The sequence below is a fragment of the Tenrec ecaudatus genome, chromosome 4 (genome assembly GCF_050624435.1).
Source record: "Tenrec ecaudatus isolate mTenEca1 chromosome 4, mTenEca1.hap1, whole genome shotgun sequence".
Lineage (NCBI taxonomy): Eukaryota > Metazoa > Chordata > Mammalia > Afrosoricida > Tenrecidae > Tenrec > Tenrec ecaudatus.
The window spans coordinates 137178099-137201546 of record NC_134533.1 but is presented as its reverse complement, the minus strand read 5'-3'; the positions used below and the strand labels follow the sequence as shown (position 1 = coordinate 137201546).

Genomic DNA, 23448 nt, shown 5'->3' with positions numbered 1-23448 from the left:
AGCACTCAGCTGCGAATAAACCAGTTGGTGGTTTGAAGCGCGCAGCTGCTCTGCAGGAGAAAGCCGAGTCGGTGTGCTCTGGTAAAGATTTACAGGCAAAGTCTTGAAAAATCTATGAGTAGTTCTCTGTCCTATAGCATTACTGTGGATCAGAATCGCCTCGTGCACAGTGGGTTTGGTTTTGATCAGCCATGTTAGTAGTCCCTAGGTGACAACAGTGGTACCAAGGAAGAAAGGCCTGGCAATCTGCCTCTGGAAGATAACGGCCTTGCAAACCGTAGAGTACACAGTGTCACCATGAATCGGACTCAATTTGACAGCAGGTAACAACAGCAGCACCGGCTTTATATGGGTAGAGAGGTGGCTAGATTAAGGTGACCAGACATCCTGCTTTTGGCGGGAGAGTCCCGATTTTTAACAAAATTTCCCGCGTCCTGCAGCGTTTTTAAAAAGTCTCGATTTTTGGAAAGAATGCAAACAAGCTAGGGTATACGGTTTTGGGCTGCCATGTGGCTATTTTGCCAGGATATGAGTTTTATCAATGGTGTCCTGCTTTACCAATGTGAAAATCTGGTCACCTTAGGCTAGATGTACATTGACTCTCATGTGACAGGAAACTGTAGGAGGGTTCTCTGCCCCGAATAATCACCAGAGCAAAGAGTGGGGGCAGGCCAACATGTATGGTCCCAGTTACATGGTGGCCACCGCCATTTAAGCAAAGCTATGAAAATCAAGCCCTTTACAGAAATAGTCTACATGTCTTTTTAAAAAAACTCATTCCATTAAAGAAGAAGAGCAATCTATGCAGAAACTTATGCAAAAAAAACACGTTAAATCTCACATCAGGGATAAAGTTATACAACGCACTCATCACAGGCAGTGAAGGAAACCTTAAGCCCCACCACGATCAGTCAGCCTCTCAGGAGAATACTGTGATGCCTGGGAGCACTTACTGCCCTGTCTGTGGACTCCTTTTCGAGGTATTAGCTCTGAAATTGCACTTTCTCAAGGAAGAGGATTTTAGTGACGAAAAGAAACATTTTTGGTTAGGCTGCTAGTGAGCTAACTTGCCGCAAACGCCCGAGGACCGTGTGCCACCTGCAGGCTAGGGCGATGGCAAGAGGACATCTCAGTGTGGCTCCACTGTGCGCTGGCAAGTCCCAGGGGCAGATCGAGGGTGCTGCTGCCTGTCTTCTGTTTGTGTGACCTCTGGCTTGTCAACTTCTAATCTTTCCTTTCCTTCAGTCACTGAAGCCCCTCAGCTGCCAGGGTCCCACCAATTCTGACTTCCTAACTATTTCCCCCCGCTGTGCCCGCTCTCTTTCCTTCCTCCGTAGCCCTGACCCGGGCCACTGTTGCAGCTCCTTGGCTAGCCCCCATGTTCCCATTATTAAGTACGGGCGTTTTACTGTCACTGGTCATCTCACAGGGGCCCCTGGTGGCTCGGGAGCCTAGTGGCCATTTACTTACTACCTCCCAGGTCAGCAGTGTGAACCCGCCATCCCTGCACAGCAGCAGGATGCGGCTGTCTGCTAATATGAAGCCTCCGAAACCCATGCGAGCAGCTCCACTCTGTCCTACGAGTCACCACGCGTCGGAGCTGACTGGATGGCTCTGAGGTTGGTCTTGGTCATGTTGCTCCTCTAAGGGATCCCACCATGGGGCCCAATTCAACCTCTCTGCTCTATCTCTAAGTTCCAAGTCCAGGTTAGGCTCCATTAATAGCATCTTTCTCTTTTCTGTTTTATTCAGGCTCTTGGGTCATCCAAAGAGCTAACACAGTTAGCTACTAGCCTGAAGAGTCATGGTTTGAGTCCTTCCAGAGGTGCTGTGGAAGAAAGGCGTGGTGATGTATTTCTGAAAAGCCTGTCATGGAAACCCCATGAAGCCACCCTACTCTATACACATGGGGCCACCAGGACTTGGAACCAGCAACAACTGGAGTAATTCTAATGTTCCCTCTGCTTGGAATGAGTTTGTCCTCCATCTGCCTATGGCTCTCTCCAACTCTCCCTGAGACCCAGCTTCGAGAGGTAGTCTCCTCCAAAAGGACTGCTCTGTTCTCCTCACCAAGGAGTGCCAGTGGTGCCGTGAGTGACAGACGAACTGCCAACTGATGCGCCCGCAGGAGAAACGGGAGGCTTTCTGCCCCTGCAGACTTTACGGAACAGCTCCGCTCTGTCCTACAGTGTTGCTACAGGTTGGGATCAACCCAATGGCAGTGGGTAATATTCTCGCCACTTGCCAAGACTAGGCCAAAGGGCTCCTCAGAGGTCCAGCACGCCTGGGACATTCTTTTTACAATTTACCTGTCCGCCTTGTTTTGCTCTCTCCTCTATTTATCTTTGTATTGCTTGTTGACCTTCTGGGTACACAACACTTGTGGGTGTACCAGTATTTTTGAGCTACAGTGAATGCTCCGGATGTTGCATGGACCAGACACCAGGAGAATCCCCAAAGCTCCTTCTAGTCAGCCGGCTTGTATACTTTTGACAAGGGAAAAGCTTCCAGAAAGAGATTTCCTCATTTTTTACACTGCCCCATTGTTGAAGCATTACAGTTGTAGAAAGATATTCCTCCGAACGAAGGGCTAGTCAGTCCAGGCACAGCCCTCGGAAGTGAGTGAGGCCCACCAGCAAACCCTTCCCACAATTGGCTGCATCATAAGCTACATTTGTGTTTGTTCCATTCTTTTATCTTCGAAGTCTCTGGGCTCCTGCTGTTTGAATAAGATTGTCTGGTGTTTTCCATTTACACAGCAGTTTCATCTGTTATGGTGGTACTGTTCCCACGAATCCAGTTTCTCAGCTCGCTTATAGTACCATCTTTGTTTGAAAGTCATTGCTGGCCAAATCACTAAACCCACTGCCGTTGAGTTGACTCCAGCTCATAGCAACCTTCTAAGACCACAAAGAACTGCCTCCGAGGACTCCCATGGCTAAAACTCTTTACCAAAGCAGACAGCTCATCTTTTCCCCAAGAGCAGGGAAGCCTCTCAGCCTACTTATTCCATCTGTATGCTGAACAAATAGCCAGAGAATCTGGATTATATGAAGTGTGTGACATCAGGATTGGAGGAACGTTTATGAACAACCTGCAATATGCAGATGGCCTAACCTTGCTTGCTACAAGTGAGGAGGAAGTGAAGCACTTGCCGATGAAGATCAAGGATTGCAGCCAATCCTCACAACTGGACCAATTGGTAACATCACGATCGATGGAGAAAAAGTTAAAGTTGTCATGGATTTTTTTTTCTTGTTTGTGTTCATAATCAATGCTCATGGAAGCAGCAGTCAAGAAACCCAAAGACGTGTTGCATTATGTAAATCTGTACAAGACCTCTGTAGAGTATTTAAGAGCAAGGATGTTACTTTGAGGACTAATGTGCGCCTGACCTAAGCCAGGGTGTTTTCAGTGGCCTCCGATGGATGTGCAAGCTGGGCTTTGAATCCGGAAGGCTGAAGAAGAGCTAATGCATGTGAGTTGCGGGGCTGAAGAAGAGTCTCGACAGTACCTTGGGCGGAACAACCACACTGTCTTTGAAGAAGTCCGGCCAGAGCGCTCCTTAGAGGCCCGGATGCTGAGACTTCACCTTACGTACTTTGGACATGTTGTCAAGAGAGCCCAGACCTGGGAGAAGGGCATCACGTCTGGTGAAGTGGAAGGGCGGAGGGAAAGGACGTCGCTTAGGGAGACGAGTGTCACCAGAGCTACAGCAGCGGGCTCGGGCAGAGAAACAAGGCCGAGGAGCGTGCAGCGCCGGCAGAGTGGCGGCCGCGGTCAGTGGGCTCGGCAACAGCGCTCCTCCAGCTTGCTTGGGGCTTTCCTTTGTCGCCCTTTAATGCTTCTCCCGTTTCTCTATTCTTATTTTCTTTTCATTAAACCCTTGTTCTCATTCCTTGTTTCCCTCCTCGCTTTCTACTTTTCTCAGTGGCCACCCTGAATTTACCTCCACGTAATAAACGTAAGTAAATAAAAACTGCAAAATACTTTGCTTTAGCTCCACTAGGTTTGTGGAACATCACAGGAGCTCATGTAAAATCAACTGACGCATGAGATCTGTCTTTGAACCACGGAGTAGCAAAGGGCATCGGTGGCAATGGTAACTTTGAAGGCAAGCTGTGGTCATTTCAATGGCCACTAGGATTGTATATGAACGTGTGAAATACGTATGTTACCCCAAAGCACCACCAGCTAGTGCACCAGACTCGAGCAAAGTGAAGTGAAGTAACTTGCCTAAGGTCATGGAGCTAGTTAGCGGCAGGGTTCTTAATTCCATGAATGGCTGCTGAAGAAACATACTTACTACGTCTTTAAGGTCCCCTCAGCAACAATCTGAGAAGGCACAGGTGTAACTTAAAATTCTATGGAGCTTAATTCTACTCTTGAAATACATGGGTTGGGTGGCCCAGAGTCAGGCCTGGTTTGGGTTTACTTACGCTGGTGGACTATCGCCACAATATTTCCCAATTCTTTTAGCATCGCTGGCTTCTCCGCTGTTAAACACAGCCACGTAATCATATCGGCAGTAGTTGTCTCGTTCGACGTCAAACTTCTCAAACTTCAATTCAATAATCTTGAGAGAAAGCACAGCATTAGAAGGGTCATCACAGCATCCCTGTTGAACCTCAAAAGAGTTTCTTCCTCTCCCCAGTTTTCGAGGGTACCACGATTTCCCTTTGTACAAAAATGCATTCTCTCAAAATGGTCCGTTTCTTGGTTATCCTTCTTATCGAACTAACAAAACCATGGTATTCGTTCTCTTTCGTTTTTAACCTCTTTAAACAGATCATCTCAACTCTATCTAGATCAGCATTAAATTGGGGTCTCAAACTTGGAAGCTATGTTCATTTATGGGTACAGAAGTATGGGTAGATTATATAGCTTTCACATCCCACATACGATAGTAAAATTGAGGGTGTGTTGGGAGTGGGAAGGGCCCCGTATACCCAGTTCATCTTTCTTTTTATTTCCCCCCCCCCCCGCCTCTCCCCAGTTCTCTAGAAGAAAGCTAATAGAAAAAAAATTTAAGATATTTGCTGTATTGGTATGTGTTTGGAGCACGTGGTATGGGGTGTGTGTGTGTGTGTGTTATGGTGGCTGAAAGGGCTGTTTGTTTTTTGAAGGCAGGAGACAGACGTTGCCATCCATTTAAAGAGCTTAAGTATGCTAAAGCCAGAAGGTCAGTGACAGAGCTGACAGTGATGTCTTCTTTTTGCTGAACTGGCAGAGCCTACTTGATGGGATTCATTTCTAAAAAAGCTAAGAACAATGCACCCAAGGTCCATGGAATGGTTCTTAAGTGTTCTCTTTTTTGCATTAGGACAAGCGTCATAAAAATGTTAGAAGAGAGCTTTGATTTAATGAACAATCATACCCTTTATAGGCAGATTTTTAAAAATTAAGTCTCTCTTACTTTGTAAGTCCCTTTAATTTCACTACGGTGAAATATAAACCAAAGGACGCCATTGTGACCAGTGGCAGTTCAATGGCGTTGACACCAGGTTATGCTGCCAGCACTGCTATGCATTTCCACACCGTGACCTTCCCTGAGAGAGGACGCAGTGCCCTCTCCAGCTAAACTCCAACCTCTGCCACACGGCCCCTGGTTCAGATATTTCAAGGAAGTGAGGTCATAAAGCCTCTGTGCTTTTGCGCCTGACTCAGTTCATTCAGCACAGTGCTTTTGGACTCAGGCTGTTGCATCTCTCTTTCATTTCTCCTTATAAACATCTTTATGGCTATTCTGTTGTATGGATGGGCCCCCTTTTCCTTCATTTATCTGATGATGGACACTTGGGCTGACAAGAGCCTCTTCCAATGGGTGAATGAAAGAGAATCTCACTGTGATGCATAAATACCCAGAGGACCGGAGGCTGGCATCCCCCTTGCCTGCTGCCTCAGGGAAGCAAAGGGGACACTACTGACTGCCAGGGCAGGCACTTCTTAGCTACAGAAGACTCACAAGCAGCAATCTGGGAAAAGGTGCTAACAGCAACAGCAGCACCAAGCCAAACTCACTGCCTAGATCGATGCCGACTCACAGGAACCTTATTGGTCAGAGTGGAACCGCTCCTGAGGAGCGGTTGGTGGTATTGAACAGCTGACCCTGCAGATCACAGCCAAATGCATAACCACTAGGCCACCAGCGCTCTGCAGAAGCATCACAGAGGCACACAAAAGTAAAATTTAATTTTGAACCCATCTGTTGCCAATCTACATAATTTTTTAAAAAGTACTATAAAGTTGGAATAATGGTGGATTCATATGTTTCACATTTCATTAAGATATTTCTTCTTTGGATCCAAAGTTTTCCCACCAGTTTCTAATAAAATGCTTTCCAGGTGACTAAGACATTGGCTGAGCTTTCTCATGCTTAGAAATTAGTCACGTAACAAGATCTGGAGAGATTATTTTATTTATTTAGAGAAGATTTTTTTTAAAGTAAATAAATGGGAGGATGAAGGCGAAATCTATTATTTAAAAAAATGAAAGCAAGTGTGTAAGAGGAAACAAAATCCCGACAGCCTGCAGAGCTGTTATCTAGGATTCAAGCTCCCATTACACTTTCTTCCTTTGAGTGATGCTCCAGGCATTCCACACTACAATGATTTAAAAGCCCTAAATCACATTAACAAAACCAAACCCAAATTCAAATTTAAATAATCAAAGGGAAAAGAGTTGCTTAATTAGATGGGAATGATTTCTCCAAAAAGCCCTGGGCCCACAATGGCTAAGCACTAGGCTGCTGAGAGGTGGGCAGTTGGAAACCAGCAGAGGCCCTGAGAAAGGAAAGGCCTGGTGGTCTGCTTCCTTAAATCACGCAGCCTAGGAACCCCCATGGAGCATGTACTTCTACGCTGGCCTCAGGAAGCGGTCAGTCAGAATTAGCTCAACAGCTTGTAAGAACAACAGCAATATATTTACAAATGCCTCAGAGAGAATGACTTGCAGAATTATCTAAGTATTAAAATGTTTGAGACAGGGAGGGGGCAAAATGAGGAGCGAATATCAAGTAGAAAGAAAATGTTTTGAAAATGATGATGGCAGCATAGGTATAAATGTGCTGGACACAATGGATGAATGTATGGATAGCGATGAGATGTAAAAACCCCCAATAAAAGTAATTAATAACAAAAAATGTTTGAGACATTAAATTTTTTAAATGGTGTCTTAAGCTATAAAACATTCAAAAGGTTTACAGAATCAATGACCGTATATTTTTCTTCTTAAAAATAAAACTCATCCTGAGTATTAAGACCCATGTTTATGCACATGTGCATGTGTTTAAATTACTAACACACGACATCGTTGCCTGAATAATTTTCCATTATCAAATGAGTACATGGCAAAAAGTGCATGTGTAAACTATATAAAAGATGTATTCATAGGAGTTTGTAAAAATATTATCAAAGCACTCATAGTATTTAGATTAAGTGTATATGGTTTGAAATACTAACAATTAAAAAAATAATTTCAAAGAGTTCACCAGCTAGGCTTCACCCAGGCAAATTCTATCAAAGTAAATCTGTGGAAGGGGTCCCAGAAAGGGTAGAAATCCATATAGCTTCAAACTCATAAACACCGGAGACTTAGACCACTGTGGGTGGTTGTTTTTAACCAATGAATAAAGCTTCTTGTGGGGAAGCTGTCCAACTCTGCTTATAAACAACATGAAGCCGCCAATGCCGACCAGCCTCCCATCAGCCACCTTGTCTGTGAAGGAGTTTTACATAATCTTTGTTGAAACAGAATGCTCAGATTGGTTTTGACTTGGTGATGAGTATGACTATTATGAGCCCTGGTGGTGCTGTGGGTTAGGCACTGGAATGCTGACTGCCTGTCAATCAGGTCAAAACCAATGAGGCCTCTCTCTGAGTATACATGGCCTTCTGAGGACTCTGGAAACTCCTGTCTTCCGCCTTGGAGGCAGGACACACACTCTCTCTGTTACACATTCCTGATGACAAATCACATAGAGCTATGATGATGGAGCCAGAGCTGGTGCTGAGATGCTTCCACCACCACTAGATCCACAAGACTTTCCACCTATTGGTCTGTGATCTTCCTGCATTCGGTGTCATGTGTTCTGTGAGTCTGAAGAGGAATTTATAGAGTGGTATTGGGTATATGGGCTAATATCGGACTTGTGGACTTGGCTGGGATGTTTTCTTAATGTACAATTGCTCTGTGATATAAAGCTCTCATATGTATATGAGTTTCTTTGGCTTTGTTTCTCTAGTCAACCCGGACTAACACGGTTAGCCATTGCTATTTATAACATCCTGTCCTACCTCCTACAGATAAAACTGTCTTACTTGGGATTTCCCTACCATTTGTATTGTTTAAACCGGCTTCGATTATTTTCGTTATATAATTAGATGTCAATTCCAAGACTCTGCAAGTCAGATAGTGCAAAGGGCTGCTTTAATCTGGGTCATTTCAGGAAGAATTGCCTATGTCTAGCAGGGCCTGAGTCTCCCTCTCGTCTTTCTTTAACAGCTCCAAACCTGACACTTTTGAAAGCTAGTCCCTTTACACCGCCTGGGCAGTTCACACATGCAAGCTCTTCCCTTAAGAATATGTGTTCCAAATCCCAACGCCTGTCCTTGGAGATGTGATCTTACTTAGGGATACAAAAACAAAACAAAATAAACAAACTCACTGTCATCAAGTCAACTTGATGACTCTGTAGGACAGGGTCAGACTGCCCCTGTGGGTTTCTGAGATTGCCAGTCTTTATGGGAGCAGAAAGCCTCTTCTTTCTCCCAAGGAGCTGGCTGGTGGTTTTGAACTGCTGACCTTGTGATTAGCAGCATAACCACTATGCCACCAGGGCTGCAGGGTTTTCTTTTGTATATTAATTGTGTCAAATCAGGTTGGGCATGCTTTTGATACAAAAAATAGATTAGACCCCGAAGCAAGGAGATACAAATGGCGAAAGAATACCATGTAGAGATCACCAGGGGCCTGCATGACAGAAGCTGAAAGAGATAAGGATTTGGACAGAGAGCACATTCCCCTGAATTCAGATGTCTAGCCAAAAGGTGGGCAGTTCAAACCCACCCAGATGTGTCTTGGAAATTGGGCCTGGTGATTTTCTTCTAAAAGGTAACAGCCTTGCAAGCCCCAGGGAGCGGCTGTATTCTGCACATGTGTTCTTCCCAGTTTGAGGAAATCTCACCTGATTTTGAGGGGCTATGATGTGCCACACACAGGTGACCCCTGCAGGGTAATCCCGGTCTGGCCAGTTGGGAGTTTTAAAAGAGCCAGAAGATCTTTCCAGGCGTCCTCCACAATACTGATCCCCTGAAATAATTAAATATATACAAACACAGGTCTTAGAATATAGCTCCAGAATGAAAACCTCACAGAGACGACACTTTGGTGTACCGGGAAGAGCATGCTAAAGAGAAGGAGCCCTCGCGGCAAAGTGGCTGCTTGTTTTCAAGCAACGAATAAAGTTTAACCAAAAGGTGCATGTTCAAACCTACCAGATGCTCTGAGGGAAAGGTGAAGCTGTCTGCCCCAGACATAGTTACAGTCTCAGGAACCCGAAGGGGCAGGACTACTCGTTCCTGTCAGGTTGCTAAGAGTGAGAACGGATTCTCAGCAGTGATGCTATACTGAATACAGATGATGGCAGAGCTCTGACACAGTCCCTTTAAAAAATTGGCCACATAACACACACACACACACACACACACACACACACGAGTAAATGAACTATCGCTATGCTCTCATTTACCTGACAAATCACATCAAGGTAAGAGCGAAGGAGCTGAGGGCCATCACTCTTAGTTTCTTTTTGACAGGGAAAGATAAAATATTTGGGCATGCACATTCAGAAAGCACGGAGCCTCAATAAACTACGTATATTTAAGAAACTTCAAGGCTGGGTTACGTTTTAGCAGGGTTAAATTTACAAACATAGATATGAGTTTGAATTAGCTGGTGTGACAACATTTATTACTAGAAAACTTAAAATAACTCACTTCCATCGAGTCAATACAAACTCACAGCAACGTGGTAGGACAGAGTAGAGCTGCCCAGTGGGTCCCGAAGACTGCAAACACTTAACATGCTCTAAAACAGAAAACTGAATCTGGTATAAATCTTGAACAATTCTTAAGAATGATCTTTGGGTATGTATATGTATGGATTGTGATAAGAGTTGTGATATGAGCCCCTAATAAAAATTTTTTATAATTTATTAAGTGGTACCAGTGGGGAAAGAAGCTGATACAAGGGCTCAATAGAAAATAAATGTCTACAAAAGAATGATGGTCACATATGTACAAATATGCCTGATGCAATTGATGTATGGATTGTTTTAAAAGTTGTAAGAGCTCCCAATAAAATATTTTAATTTAAAAAAAAGAATGATCTTTGGTTTGTAAAAACAAAACCTACTCAAAATGTTTCAGTAATACAAATATACACAAAGAAACTGAAAATTACACTAAATCCCACTACCCCAACGAATCATGGTTACTATTTGATACATATTAGTTCAGACCTCTATCTGACTTAATTTTAGAAAGTTTTTTAATAAAGTTCTAAATTTATCTTTACCTGAATTTAGCAAAAACACTGACTTTATACAAAAAGTATTACGCGCTAATAAAACATTTCATTACACAGAAGGCATGAAAGGGTCACTGGCACAGTACACCTTGAGTTTGTAGATGCATACAGACAATTATTTTTCTATACCCTTGACTACGTGATGGATAAAATAGTGGTTCATGCTTTTACTTGGAGTCTCTTGAAAATATTGCAAATTACCTTATTTTGTGTGTTGCCTTTGAGATGTTTGATATCAGTTTAATTTCTTTGCCCTCATGGATTATAAAGGAGTCCTAGTGGCACAGTGGGTTAAATATTAGACTTCTAACCACAAGGTCAGCTGTCTGCACCTGTAAAGACAGTCTCGGGAAACTTCCAGAGCATTTCTACTCTGTCTTATAGGGTCGCTATGAGTCATAACTGACTTGACCCCAGTGCGTTTATCGTTTTGGGAGTTACTTGTTTTGCCTGTTGTTGTGTGCTGGTGCGTGGATTCCGACCCGTGGTGACCCTATAGGACAGAGTAGAACTGCCCTGTGGTTTCCTAGGCTGATCTCTAGGGGAGCAGATCACCACGCTGTCTTTTCTCACACAGAGTTTAGTTTAGCAATCTCAATACATGTACAGCTATATCCCTGTTCCACCAGGGCTCCTTCTTTTTGCCTGAAGTTTGTTTTTTTTCCCCCCTCCTCCATGAACGTTGATGTCTAGCTGCTCACTAGGGAATGTCTAAGAGTTGATGCTGGTCAAAATTTCCTGGTAATTGGTGGCAACTTTCAAGATGTAGATTCATTTGTATTTATCTCTGGACAGTTTCTTGGAATAAAGTTTCAAATATCAGTTATTTTCCATCACGTTTTCTTCCTTTGGGGCTCTAGTTATACATAAGTAGGACATTCTTTGCTTGCCTTCCATTCACTCTTTCTCTCTGTGGTTACATAATTTCATGTCAACTTGATAAATAAGTATAGGGGTGGAGTCTAGCCTGTCAATCAGGTCACAGCCTGATGATCCCTCCCTGTGGGCGTGGCCTTCTCATGAGGATTCTGGGAACCTTCTCCCTGGAGGCTGGCCACACTCACTCTCTGCTGCACCCTTCCGCTGTTGACACACTCAGAGGGCTGGAGAAGCCTCGTGGAGACCTGTGCCTGTGCTGAGATGCTTCCGCTGCCACTGGGTCCACAAGACTTTTCACCCACTGGCCTGTGATTTTCTTGCTTTCGGCATCATGACATGTGGCTGAGTGAGTCTGAAGAGGAATTTCTGAACTAGTTTTGGACATAAGGGCTAAGATCAGACTTAGCGACTTGATCCAGGCTGGGTTGGGATGTTTTCTCAATATACAATTGCTCTTTGATGTAAAGCTCTCTCTTACACACATATGAGTGTCTGAGGGTTTGTTTCTCTAGTCAACCAGGATTAACACACTCTCCTTCACCCTCCCGCTAGCTCTTTTCTTCTTTCCCTCGGTCCCTTTTTCCTTGGTTTGCTTTTTTCCTTTCCGTTTTCTTCTTGCTTTTCTCCAGTCTCCCTCATTATGTTTTTATTCACATCTATTCTTTCTTTGATCTCTTAGAATTCGGCCTTCCTTTCCTTTATATTCAGTCTTCCTTTGTCTTTGATCTTGTTTCATTTGTGTCTGGGCTTTTGTTTTGTTTTCTTGGGCAGTGGTGGTTATTTTTTGTATTCTTAAATGCTTTTTGAGGATGATTAAGTGTATAGTGTTATTTCACAAGTTCTCTTGCGGAGAGGTTACTAGGCAAGCATTTTAAATGTAATATTTGGCTTCTGTGATTCTGCTTCGATGGAGCCCTGCTGGTGTGATTAAATGTTGGGCTGCGATCTGCTTGATCATCAGTTTGAACTCACCAGCAGCTCATTGGGAGAAGGACGGGGCTTTCTATTCCTGTAAAGAGTTACAGTCTTAGAAACCCACAGGGATCACTATGAGTCAGCATTAACTTGATGGCAATGAGTGTTTTTTTGGTTGGAGACTGCTTGTACATCTGAATTTTATGGACAGGTTTAGTAGCATGAGGTGCTCTGCACAAGTCTTAGTTGAACTACACGCTCTTCTATTAGTTTGCTAAAGATGTTTAACCGAATGGCCGACCTGAGGAAAGAAAGAGCATTTGTGTGTCTAAATTATTAACAATGATCTTCTTGTTTCTGTAACAGCTTAGATTTCCCCTCTCGTGTCACTTTTCTTTCACCTCCATTTCCACGGGGTGCCTCTCCCTTCCTTACTACTTCATTCTCTCCAGAAGCATGAGCCATCATCCAAGAGTGCCCTTTTGAGGGACACACAGTATGTACTCAATTAATGGAAGTTATTTTATAAGCAATGCTGTTTAAGACTTCTAGATTATCGATCATAAATTCCCTGTGACTGGGATGTCCTCCCTCTCTCACTCCCTCCCAACCATCAGTGGAGTCAGGTTGGCTCAAGCATCCTTTCTCCATGAGCATTCCCTGAATCTGGTCCCCTAAAACCCACCATATTGGAATGATGCTGGTAACAGACTCTTCTACTTTGTTACACATCTCTGTCCCTCTGCACTAGATTGTCGTTTCTTAGAGGTTAGGGATCACTCCAAATTAGCCTTACATATCATCTCCACCCCCAAGCTCAGTGCCTTATTCTTGAGGCCCTCAGAAAATTTGGTCACGTAAGTGAGTGTACAGTCGGTTATAAATCAGCACACATATTCTACATTATAAATGCTCAGCTACAGGAGTTTCCCAAACTCTTATTTTGTCTACCATCCCCTTTTCAGGAAAAAAATTACTAAAAAAAAAAAAAGCCCCCTGGCAATTAAAAACTTTTGTACGATGGCCCATAATCCAGGGGAAAGTATAGGTGTTTGTTTCTGCAGCTCCGCTGGATCCTCCCAGTGCCCCTAGGGGGCAGCATAGCTCCCTTTGGGAATCACTGGCTTAGCGGGTGCTTGCGATGCTATAAGCCAGCCCTGGGATCAAACAAATGAAGTTCCTTTTCTGACTCTCCGTGCCCTTTTAATTTGCTTGCTTCAAACACGGCTCACATGTGCTGTGGATATCCCCAGAGAAGAGTACTGGGTGGGAAAAGATCAAATTATGAGAGTGGACTTTGGGGCCAGGGCGTGGTGCCCGAACAGACTGGACTGGAAAACGTTCCTAAGGGCTAGCAAACAATCCCTGAACTAACTACAAGCTTTTCTCTTGTGAACTGTTTTGTTCTGTTCTTTGTCAGTGGTTTGTTTTTGTTGTTTTGTTGTCTGGTTGTATACTGTTGCTTTGTTTTCCTCTGTCTTGTTTTCGTGCATGTCAGTGTCTCCACAGGTCTGTCTGAATAGGACAGGCTGGATGAACTATCTGGAGGAAAAACAATAGGACAGACAGTTCGGGGGGACTTGGGGTGGGGGGTAAGGGGGGTAAGGAAGTGGTGTTAACAAACCCAGGGACAAGGGAAAAACATGGGACCCCAAATGGTAGAGAGGGGGGAGTGGCAGGCCTCGTGGGGAATGATCAAGGGTAAGGTTGCGTAGAGAAGAGGTATAGCTGTAGCCCAGGTGGCGATGAAGCATGGTAGTAGGGCAGGAGGAAAGTCAAGGGAGATGGAGGAAAGAGCTAGGAGTCAAAGGGCATTTATGAAGGTCTAGACAAAGACATGTACATGCAAATATATATAGGAGGATGGGGAAATAGATCGATGTGTCTATATTTATAGGTTTAGTATTAAGGTGGCGGAAGGACCTTGGGCCTCTACTCAAACACTCCCTCAATGCATGAATACTTTCTTTTATTAAATTGGAACTCTATGATGCTCACTCTCCCGACACAACGGCTGGAGCCAAAGTGGGTGAACAAGTAAATGTGGTGAAGAAAGCTGATGGTGCCCGGCTATCAAAAGAGATAGTGTCTGGGGTCTTAAAGGCTTGAAGATAAACAAGCGGCCATCTAGCTCAGAAGCAACAAAGTCCACATGGAAGAACACACCAGCCTGTGTGATCGAGTGGTCCCTAAGGGATCAGTTACCAGGCATCAAAGAACAAAAAATCATATCATTGACTGCACACCTGCATGATAGGATCGCTGAAGACAAATGGGTGCATAAGCAAATGTGGTGAAGAAAGCTGATGGTGCCCGGCTATCAAAAGAGATAGTATCTGGGGTCTTAAAGGCTTGAAGGTGAACAAGCGGCCATCTAGCTCAGAAGCAAAAAAGCCCACATGGAAGAAGCACACCGGCCAGTGAGATCACGAGGTGCCAAGGGACCAGGTATAAGGCATCATGCAAAAAAAAAAAAAGAAGATATATGTGTGTGTGTGTATGTATGTGTATATGTATATATATGTATATATATGTACCATATTAAATGAAGGGGGAAGTGCAGAGTGGAGACCCAAGGCCCAAGTGTCGGCCAATGGAGATCCCCTCACAGAGGGGTTTAGGAGAGGAGATGGGTTAATTAGGGTGCGAGGTAGTACTGATGAAGAACACAGCTTTCCCCCAGATCCTGGATGCTTCCTCCCCCCAACTACCATGATCCGAATTCTACCTTGCAGGGCTGGATAGGGCAGAGGCTGTACACTGGTACATATGAGGGCTGGAGACACAGGGAATCTAGGGTGGATGATACCTTCAGGACCAAGGGTGTGAGGGGCGATGCTGGGAGAGTGGAGGGTGAGTGGGTTGGAAAGGGGCAACTGATTACAAGGATCCACATGTGACCTCTTCCCTGGGAGAGGGACAGCAGAGAAGGGGGAGAGGGGAGACTCTGGATAGGGCAAGATATGACAAAATAACGATGTATAAATTACCAAGGGCACATGAGGGAGTGGGGAGAGGGGAGGGAGGGAAAAAAAAAGAGGACCTGATGCAAAGGGCTTAAGTGGAGAGCAAATGCTTTGAGAATGATTGGGGCAGGGAATGTATGGATGTGCTTTATACAATTGATGTATGTATATATATGGATTGTGATAAGAGTTCTATGAGTCCCTAATAAAATGTAAAAAAAGAAAAGAGGAGAAAAAATGATTAGGGAAAAGAATGTACAGATGTGCTTTATACAATTGATGTATGTATATGTATGGACTGTGATAAGAGTTGTATGAGCCCCTAAAAATTGTTTTTAAAAAAATTTTTTAAAAAAGAACCAGAAAAAAAAAGATCAAATTATGAAACAGTATGGGTGTTTTCCTCAAGTGTTTCCTAAGTGCACAGAGAATGGTACAGAAGCCACCGGCCATGGCTACTTCTGGAGAAGAGCTAGAATGGGATGGTAGAGAATGTCTGTACACCTGTGTGAGTATGTATGTGAAAGCAACACATTTTTACTCCATGCATGGCTATGTCGAATTTTTACAACAAGGCATATTGGCTAAAAAGAAAAAAAAAGTTAAAAAAATGCTTTCTTGATGGTTTGGTAGTGTTCATTAGCAGTTGCTTTGAAAAATTAAAGAAGTAAATAGAGAGTGTCCAGATAGTGCGTGAGACAGTTAGGTACGCTCTAAACGGGAGCTAGTATTATTGCTAGGCGCTCTGGTGGCGTACTGGTTCTGCACTGGGGCTGCTAAACACACGTTGTACTCCTGTAAAGAACGACTCACAGGGGCAGCTCTAACCTTGTCCTAAGGGGTTGCTATGGGTTGAAATCACCTTGTGTAGGAACAGTACCTCTTTCGTTTGGTTCGGAGGCCGAGAACATGGCCATGAAGCCGTTTCCAGCTGTGTTAGCATCGGAAATCATCTGCACCATCATCTTGTTGCCACTGGACACAAGCGCTCCAGGTCGGAATGTGCCACAGAAGCGCCCGATGCGCTGGCCGTTGGAGTGCCCATTATACACATCCACAAAGTCATAGCGGCACAAATTGTCACTCTCCAGGTCTATGAATCGGAAATTAAGGACAACCACCTTCCCTTCAGGAACCTGCCGAGAAAAGGGTCAATTGGACAACTGTCAGAAAACAAAAGTCGGAGGCTTTATGTTTAGGTAACTGCTACCGGGCGCGCAGCACTGATTTAAGAGGGCCTTTCCCCCTCGAATCTGGAAAAGTCTGTTATCACATTGCAGTCGTAATAAAGGATAAAAACATATCCTCTTTGGGCATATTCTACCACCTCTCATTCTCCTTAAGAGTTTGTCACAACAAACCGTATTTTACTTCTAAGAGCTTTTTGTGTACCTTTTCATCAGAAGCCCTCATTGTTTCAGGGGCACAATCTTCAGTGGATCATATTCTCTATATTGTAAAATGACTAAGAAGCACATAAATGTAATGGACTTTTGATCTTTACTTAAAAAAACAAAAACAAACTGTGTTTGGAGGCTATCCTCATGTGGTAGTTACAGAATCTCATGTCAACTTGATAAAAAAGTGTAGGCGTGGAGTCTAGCCTATCAATCAGGTCACACTGATGATGCCTCCTTGTGGGCGTGGCCTTCTCATGAGGAATCTGGTAACTAACTCTCTGTCTTCCTGTTGTCAAGCCACGTGGAGACTTGCTAAGACCTGCTTCACCTTCCTATGAGGAGCCACACTCAGTGAGCTGGAGGAGCCACATAGAGACCCGCAACAGCACTGAGATGCGTCACCAGCATTGGAGCCACAGGACTTTCCACCCACCAGCCTGTGAGCTTCCTGCATTTGGCATCATTGCACGAGCTGCGTGAGTCTGAAGAGGGAATTATTGACTAGAATTAGACTTATGGGCTAATCTCAATGAATTTATGGACTTGTTCTGGACTGGGCTGGGAAATTTTCTTAATATACAATGAACTCTTTGATATAAAGTTCTCTCTTACACACGAGTGTCCTTGGATTTGTTTCTCTAGTCTACCTAGACGAACACACATTGTGTTATATTTAAATTAACACAATCTCAAGTCCTGGGAGTGTGGGTGTGTGCACAGATGGAAGTGGACGCATGTGTGTGTCTATACAGGTGACATCACATTGTAAAGGACAGAAATTACTTAAGAGAAAAGGCAGAACTGAAAATTACTTATTATAACAGAGCTACAAAATACTGAATCAATCTTATTAACTGACAAGGCACTGCTTCTGAAAACCCCCAGCTCTCAATGGAATCATCACATATATTTATATATTTCTTTGCGTAGGAAACAAACATTTACAATGTCATTTCTTATGACATTTTTCCTAATATAAGTATAGAATGTTTTTGATGTTGTTCCTAGTTGCCATTGAGTTTGATTCCAAACGATGGCAATCCCATGTGTGCAGAGCAGAGGGTTTTCATAACTGTAACACCTGTCAGCACATCACCAGGCTGTCCTCTTCAGCACCTTGAGGTGGGCTCCAACTGCCCACTTTCCGGCTAGTAGTTGACAGCTTAACTGTTTGCGCCATGCAGAGACTCCATAAAATGTTTCTATGAAATTTAAAATGATGTGATTATTTGGCAGTTGTGCAGTTAATATGTAGATCATTTATGTTGGTCCTCAATACTCCAGATCAACTATCTGTACCAATTAAATTGAGTGCCGATTCAAATGTACCCTCCTCTCAAAGTCACTGAGTTTCTACTTTGTTCTCTACATAAAAACTTTATATACCAGAGGATCTCCATACACAGTGTGCTAATAATTAAAAAGATAAACTTTCACTTTCTCATATAAGTTTCTTCACCAGTTTCCCCCAAGTAATTCTTCTCTCCCTGTTCCTGAGGCAGACGGGAAAAATGTCTACAAAACCTGTGGTAAGATTTCAGGAGGCAAAAACCCCGCATTTCTGTGCCAGTTCAAACCCCTTTTAGTTTTTTGATTCAAGTTATTTAATCATAAAACCTCGATCATTTTTGTTTCACTCTTACAACTAAACAAAGCTCCCACTGGGTAGTGTAAAAGCTTCATTTTATGAAAACTTTCATCTGGCAAAGGCCAGTTGCTTTAGAAAATTCAAATGAAACTATGGTTAGTTTATATACACCTTAACTAACCACCTCAGACTTGAAAATCAATAGATACTCTAATAGTGCTTCCCGTGTTCATGAGTTTGGTGCCATGGATTTTTGTTTCTGCAGTAAGGTAAAAGATTTCAATGTTTTCTGCATTTGAGTCAAACACATATACACACCTGGTGGTAGAAACTGTAATGCAGTGGTCCCAGAGAGGGGGATCTTTGGCTTTGCCAGGATAGCAGAGTCATTTGTGGGCACTCATCTTAAGGAAGAGGAGCCCTCGTGGCTTTAGTGGGTTACGTGTTGGGTTGCTAAGCACAAGGCTAGCAGTCTGAACCCACTAGCTGCTAGTGGGGGAGAAAGATGAGGTTTTCTACTCTTGTAAAGAATTACGGTCTGGAAACCCACAGGGGCAGCTCTACCCCATCTGTAGGCTCACTGAGTTGAGTCAACTTGATGGCAGTGAGTGTTTTTGTTTGTTTGTTAGTTGTTATCTTAATTATGTGACTATTAGACACTCCAAAGCTACAGCCTAAGAAGCTAAGAGCCTAGAATGTCATTTCATTTTCTAAAATTCTGTGATATCTATTGTAGAATTCCTTGTTTTTTGTTTGTTTTGCATGCAACTTCTACTGATTGCATTATCAAAATGTGATGTTTGTTACATTTGTTAATTTAAATATAAATATGCTCTCTTGAGAACCACTGAAAACTTTCTAAAAAAACAAATTACATTTAATTTGGATTTTTCTTGATGGATAAAGACTTATTTATACAAGGAAGCTTCAAAAAGCTCGTGGAAAATTTGAATTGAAAGATGAACAGAATTTTTCCATGAGCTTTTTGAAGTCCTCTTGGATTTTTTTATTTAAAAAAAATTACTTTATTGGGGGCTCATTCAGCTCTTATCACAAGCCATCCATCCATCCATTGTGTCAAGAACATTTGTACATTTGTCGCCATCATCATTTTCAAAACATTTTCTTTTTACTTCAGCCCTTGGTATCTGCTCTACATTTCCCCCCTCCCTCCCCCTTGATAATGTATAACTTGTTATTATTTTTTCAGCCCCCTTGTCTAAATGTGTAGATAAATTGATAATTTAATGCTATGTGACCATTAAGATCACCTACAGGGGATCGCCCACAGGGTGAGTGTAGATAAAAAGGAGGAGCAGTCTGAGGACTTTGGGATTCCCCAAGTCATCCGTGTGGGAGCTCAGGTGGCCCAGCGAGAGGGACGACATCAGCCAGGAGGAAGCATCCCAAAGAACGTGGAAGCTGGCAGCCCCGGGTAGAGCGTGTCAAGGAGCAGGGACTCCAACTGCTCAATGGCTGCTGCTGAGGAAAGGGGGCTGAGGAACAAAATTTAGCAATGACTGGATTTTGCCGCAGAGGTTGGTCTTGCAACCAGGTCATAGGTGGCCTTGACAAGAGCTGCTTTGGTGGAACTAGAAGAAGGAGCAAAGGAAATAAGCTGACGGGAAGAGGAGACAAGGCATGAAACCAAATCTTTCTATGAGTTTTGCTGTCAAAGTGAACAAAGTAATATAACGATTGCTGAAGAGACATATAAGGTCAAAATCACAAAACAAACAAACAAAAACCACACTGCCATTGAGTCAAATCTGACTCATGACCCAGTAGAACTTCCCTTATAGGTTTCTGCAGATCTGTCCAGGAGCAGAGCGCCTCATACACTTCCCACAGGCTCCTCAATATCAGGTCAAAGGAAGATTATGGTTTTTAAAGAAACAGATTAATGTGAGGAACCCTAGTGGTGCAGAGGTTACACGTTGGGCTACAGTCCACATGGTTGAAAGTTCCAAACTACCAGCAACTCCACAGGAGAAAGACTGGGCTTTCTATTCCCGTAAACAGGTACGATCTTGGGAACTCACACGGGTATGCTGATAGAGACAGCAAAACAGCCCACGGGAAAGAGAAGACTTGCAGTGGCGAGGTCCTGCGCAGGCAAGGGGAAGCTGCTCTAGGGAGAAAGGAGAGGTGGGTACAGGTAGGTAGCAGATGAGGTGGTGAGCGGTGTGCTATTTTCCTTCTGATACATCTATTTTCTTAGTGAAATGGGAAACAATGCCACCAGCAGCAAGTATGGACAGGCAAGTTCAAGCAGAGAGAAAGCCCAAAACCGAACTCACTGCCACAGAGCCAGTGCTGACTCCTAGCGACACTCATAGTTTCTGACACTGTAACTATTCACGTGAGTAGAACGCCCAGTCTGACCATGTGGAACAGGTACACCTGGGGTACACCGGCCACCTCAGAGTGGATGTGTGAGTGGGTTAGGAGAATGTAGCAGGGTAGTCAGGAACGTGGAGAGCCCATTTGAGCTAGCCAAGGTAAAATTAAAATGCTGGTTGTGACTTTTCCTCAGCAATACTAGGCTTTCTGGGGGAGTGCAGAGCAGGAGGAGGTGGCTGAACCAGTCATGGGGAGTGGGGCAGTGTTGGCGGAAGGGTTCGCTGAGGTAGGACTATGAGGTGAGAGGCGCTGAGGATGGAGGTGAAGGAGTGACCATACGGATGAACCACTGAATCCAAGTTGAGTAGAATGAACTGAGGATACATTGATTGAAGAGGGTGATAACACAGATCGTGGTGGAGGTGGGATAATGACATTGGGGGTGGGTGACTGTGGTTAAGAGGAAGGACATGCTCTGCAGATAGAGGAGGGTAAAGAACCGAGCTGTGCTAACTAAATCACCCATATGGACATACATTGAAATTACTTTGAATTGTGACAGAAAGAATTTTAAAAGCAGTAACTGTGAGCCAGGAGCTAAAATTTCCAAGAATGAGAGGTCTTTTCCTAGGGTCTTTTGATGATTGAAAGAAGGAAGGAGACTGGGTGGCTGAGTCTTGTGGCCAAATTATGTCAAGTTCAATGAGAGGTTCTCAGTTCCTTGAGAAGACTTAGCTATTGATTCTTTCCCATAGTCAGGCTGTTGAAATGAATCACAGGGCTTAGAATAAGTCTTCCCCACCCCCACCACTATCATGATCCCAAATCTATCTTACAAATCTGGCTAGACCAGACCATGTACACTGGTACAGATAAGAACTTGCAACACAAGGAATCCAGGATAGACAAACCCCTCAGGCCCAATAATGGGAGTAGCGATACTAGGAGGGTAAGGGAACCAATCACAATGATCGACATATGGCCCCCTCCCCGGGGGACAGACAACAGACAAGTGGGTGAAGACTGCAGTCAGTATAAGACATGAAAAAAAAATTATCAAGGGTTCGTGGGGGAGGGAGGGTACAGGAGGGAGGGGAAAAAATGAGGAGCCAATAACAAGGGCTGAAGTAGAAAGAAAATGTTTTGAGAAAGATGATGGCAACATATGTACAGAGGTGCTTGACACAATGGATATATGTATGGATTGTGATAAGAGCTGTAAGATCCCCCAATACAATTTAAAAAATTATAAAAAGGCATCCCCAGAAAACTCCTTACAAGAAGTCTTGAACTGATCCCATTGCAATGAAAGACCGAAGCTTGTGTGCGAAGGGGTCCGCGTTCAGCAGTAGAAACTGGGCTGCTTCATGGCAGTCTTGATCAATGTGGTCTCAAGGACTCTGCGAACATTATTTTGCAAGAAGATACAGGGTGATTTGCTAGTTGCGAGTCTGCTATAGCAAAAGCAAGTGCCATCTTACCCGAAGGTCAAGGATAAAGTCTACGGCAAATGAGATGCAAATTACTGTGAACGTTTCCAATACCACACAACATCTGCTTTTCATTTTACATAGGTGGCCACGACGGTCTCAGGCCCTGTGATTTGACTGGGTTCCTAGGTTGTCATTCTAAAGCACTTTGAAAGCCGCTCTAGGAAAATGGCTCTTCCGCTTGAAGATCCTACACTCTTATGCTGTTGATTTTTCTTTTCAGTTCTTTCTTCTTCTTCTTTTTTTCCTTTTCACAGTTAGATGGTTTATTAAGGACAAAACAGGTTACAATTCAGGATCAACTTGGAACTATAAAGATTGATTTTTCTTTGTCAAGGAGCTAAAACAACAATACAACCGGCAAGATATGTAGAATTTTTTAATCAAGTCCCCAGGTAGGTACCAGTCATCCAGATTGCATCTTTGCTAACATTTGGTCAACAACTTTTAAAGGCCTCCTAATATTTCAGATAAAAATGAGATTTTTCTTCCCCCCACCTTAGGCCCTATTTCCCCTACCCATTCCATTCTCAGAAGTAACCGCTGTCACAGAATTAGGAGTTTCCTTTCCATGTCATTCAAAATACGTTTATAGACGTGTATTTGGATCACTTATAGACTCTTATGTTTAAGTGAGGCTGACACATTTCAAGTTGCACGCCTTTAGTTCTAGCCTGCTAGGTACATACATGATGTTAATATTGTTTTGTTTAAAAATGACGAATGGCTAAGGAGTCATGTAAAAGTGTCAAGTCGACAAGGGGTGCTCTGTGGTAGTTACATAATTTCATGTCAATGTGATAAAGGTAACACCCATATTAGTACTAAAAAGTCATGAATTTGAATTTTCTGAGTGAGGACGAAGAGAAAGGGGATAAATGCAAACACAAACACACAAGGCCTTGCCAAATTATTCCTTCTGTCGGGTTCTTTCCTCAGTATCTCTTGGGGCCACCCTCCCACCCATCTACTGCTGGCGGGTCCAAACACTCAAGTCTGTCATGTTTTCAAGGGCTGATTTTGGAAGTAGACCGCCAGGTCTTTCTTTCTAGTGTGTCTTAGTCTGGAGGCTCCACTGAAATGTAATGATACCAAATGCAGAAATCTCACAGGACAGTGGGTGGGAAGTCTTGGGGATCCAACGGCCGTGGATGCATCACCAGGGCTCTGGCTGCCATCAGCATGGATCCATGTGGCTTGTCAACAGGAGTATGTAGCAGAGATTGTGTGGTCTTCCTTCCAGGAGAAAAATAGGAAGCTCCCAGAATCCTTCTGGTGGG

At 43.6% G+C, this 23448-nt stretch overlaps 1 protein-coding gene across 1 annotated transcript in view; it reads right to left on the bottom strand.

The window, feature by feature from the left end:
* PCOLCE2 (procollagen C-endopeptidase enhancer 2) overlaps window positions 1-23448 on the bottom strand; it is an 85865-nt gene that overhangs the window by 14943 nt on the left and 47474 nt on the right. Inside the window, exons 3-5 of the mRNA XM_075546799.1 lie at window positions 16228-16483; window positions 9185-9309; window positions 4440-4576 (exon numbers count right to left, since the gene is read on the bottom strand). Coding sequence (XP_075402914.1) covers window positions 4440-4576; window positions 9185-9309; window positions 16228-16483 — 518 coding nt within the window. The remainder of the gene's footprint in view (window positions 1-4439; window positions 4577-9184; window positions 9310-16227; window positions 16484-23448) is intronic.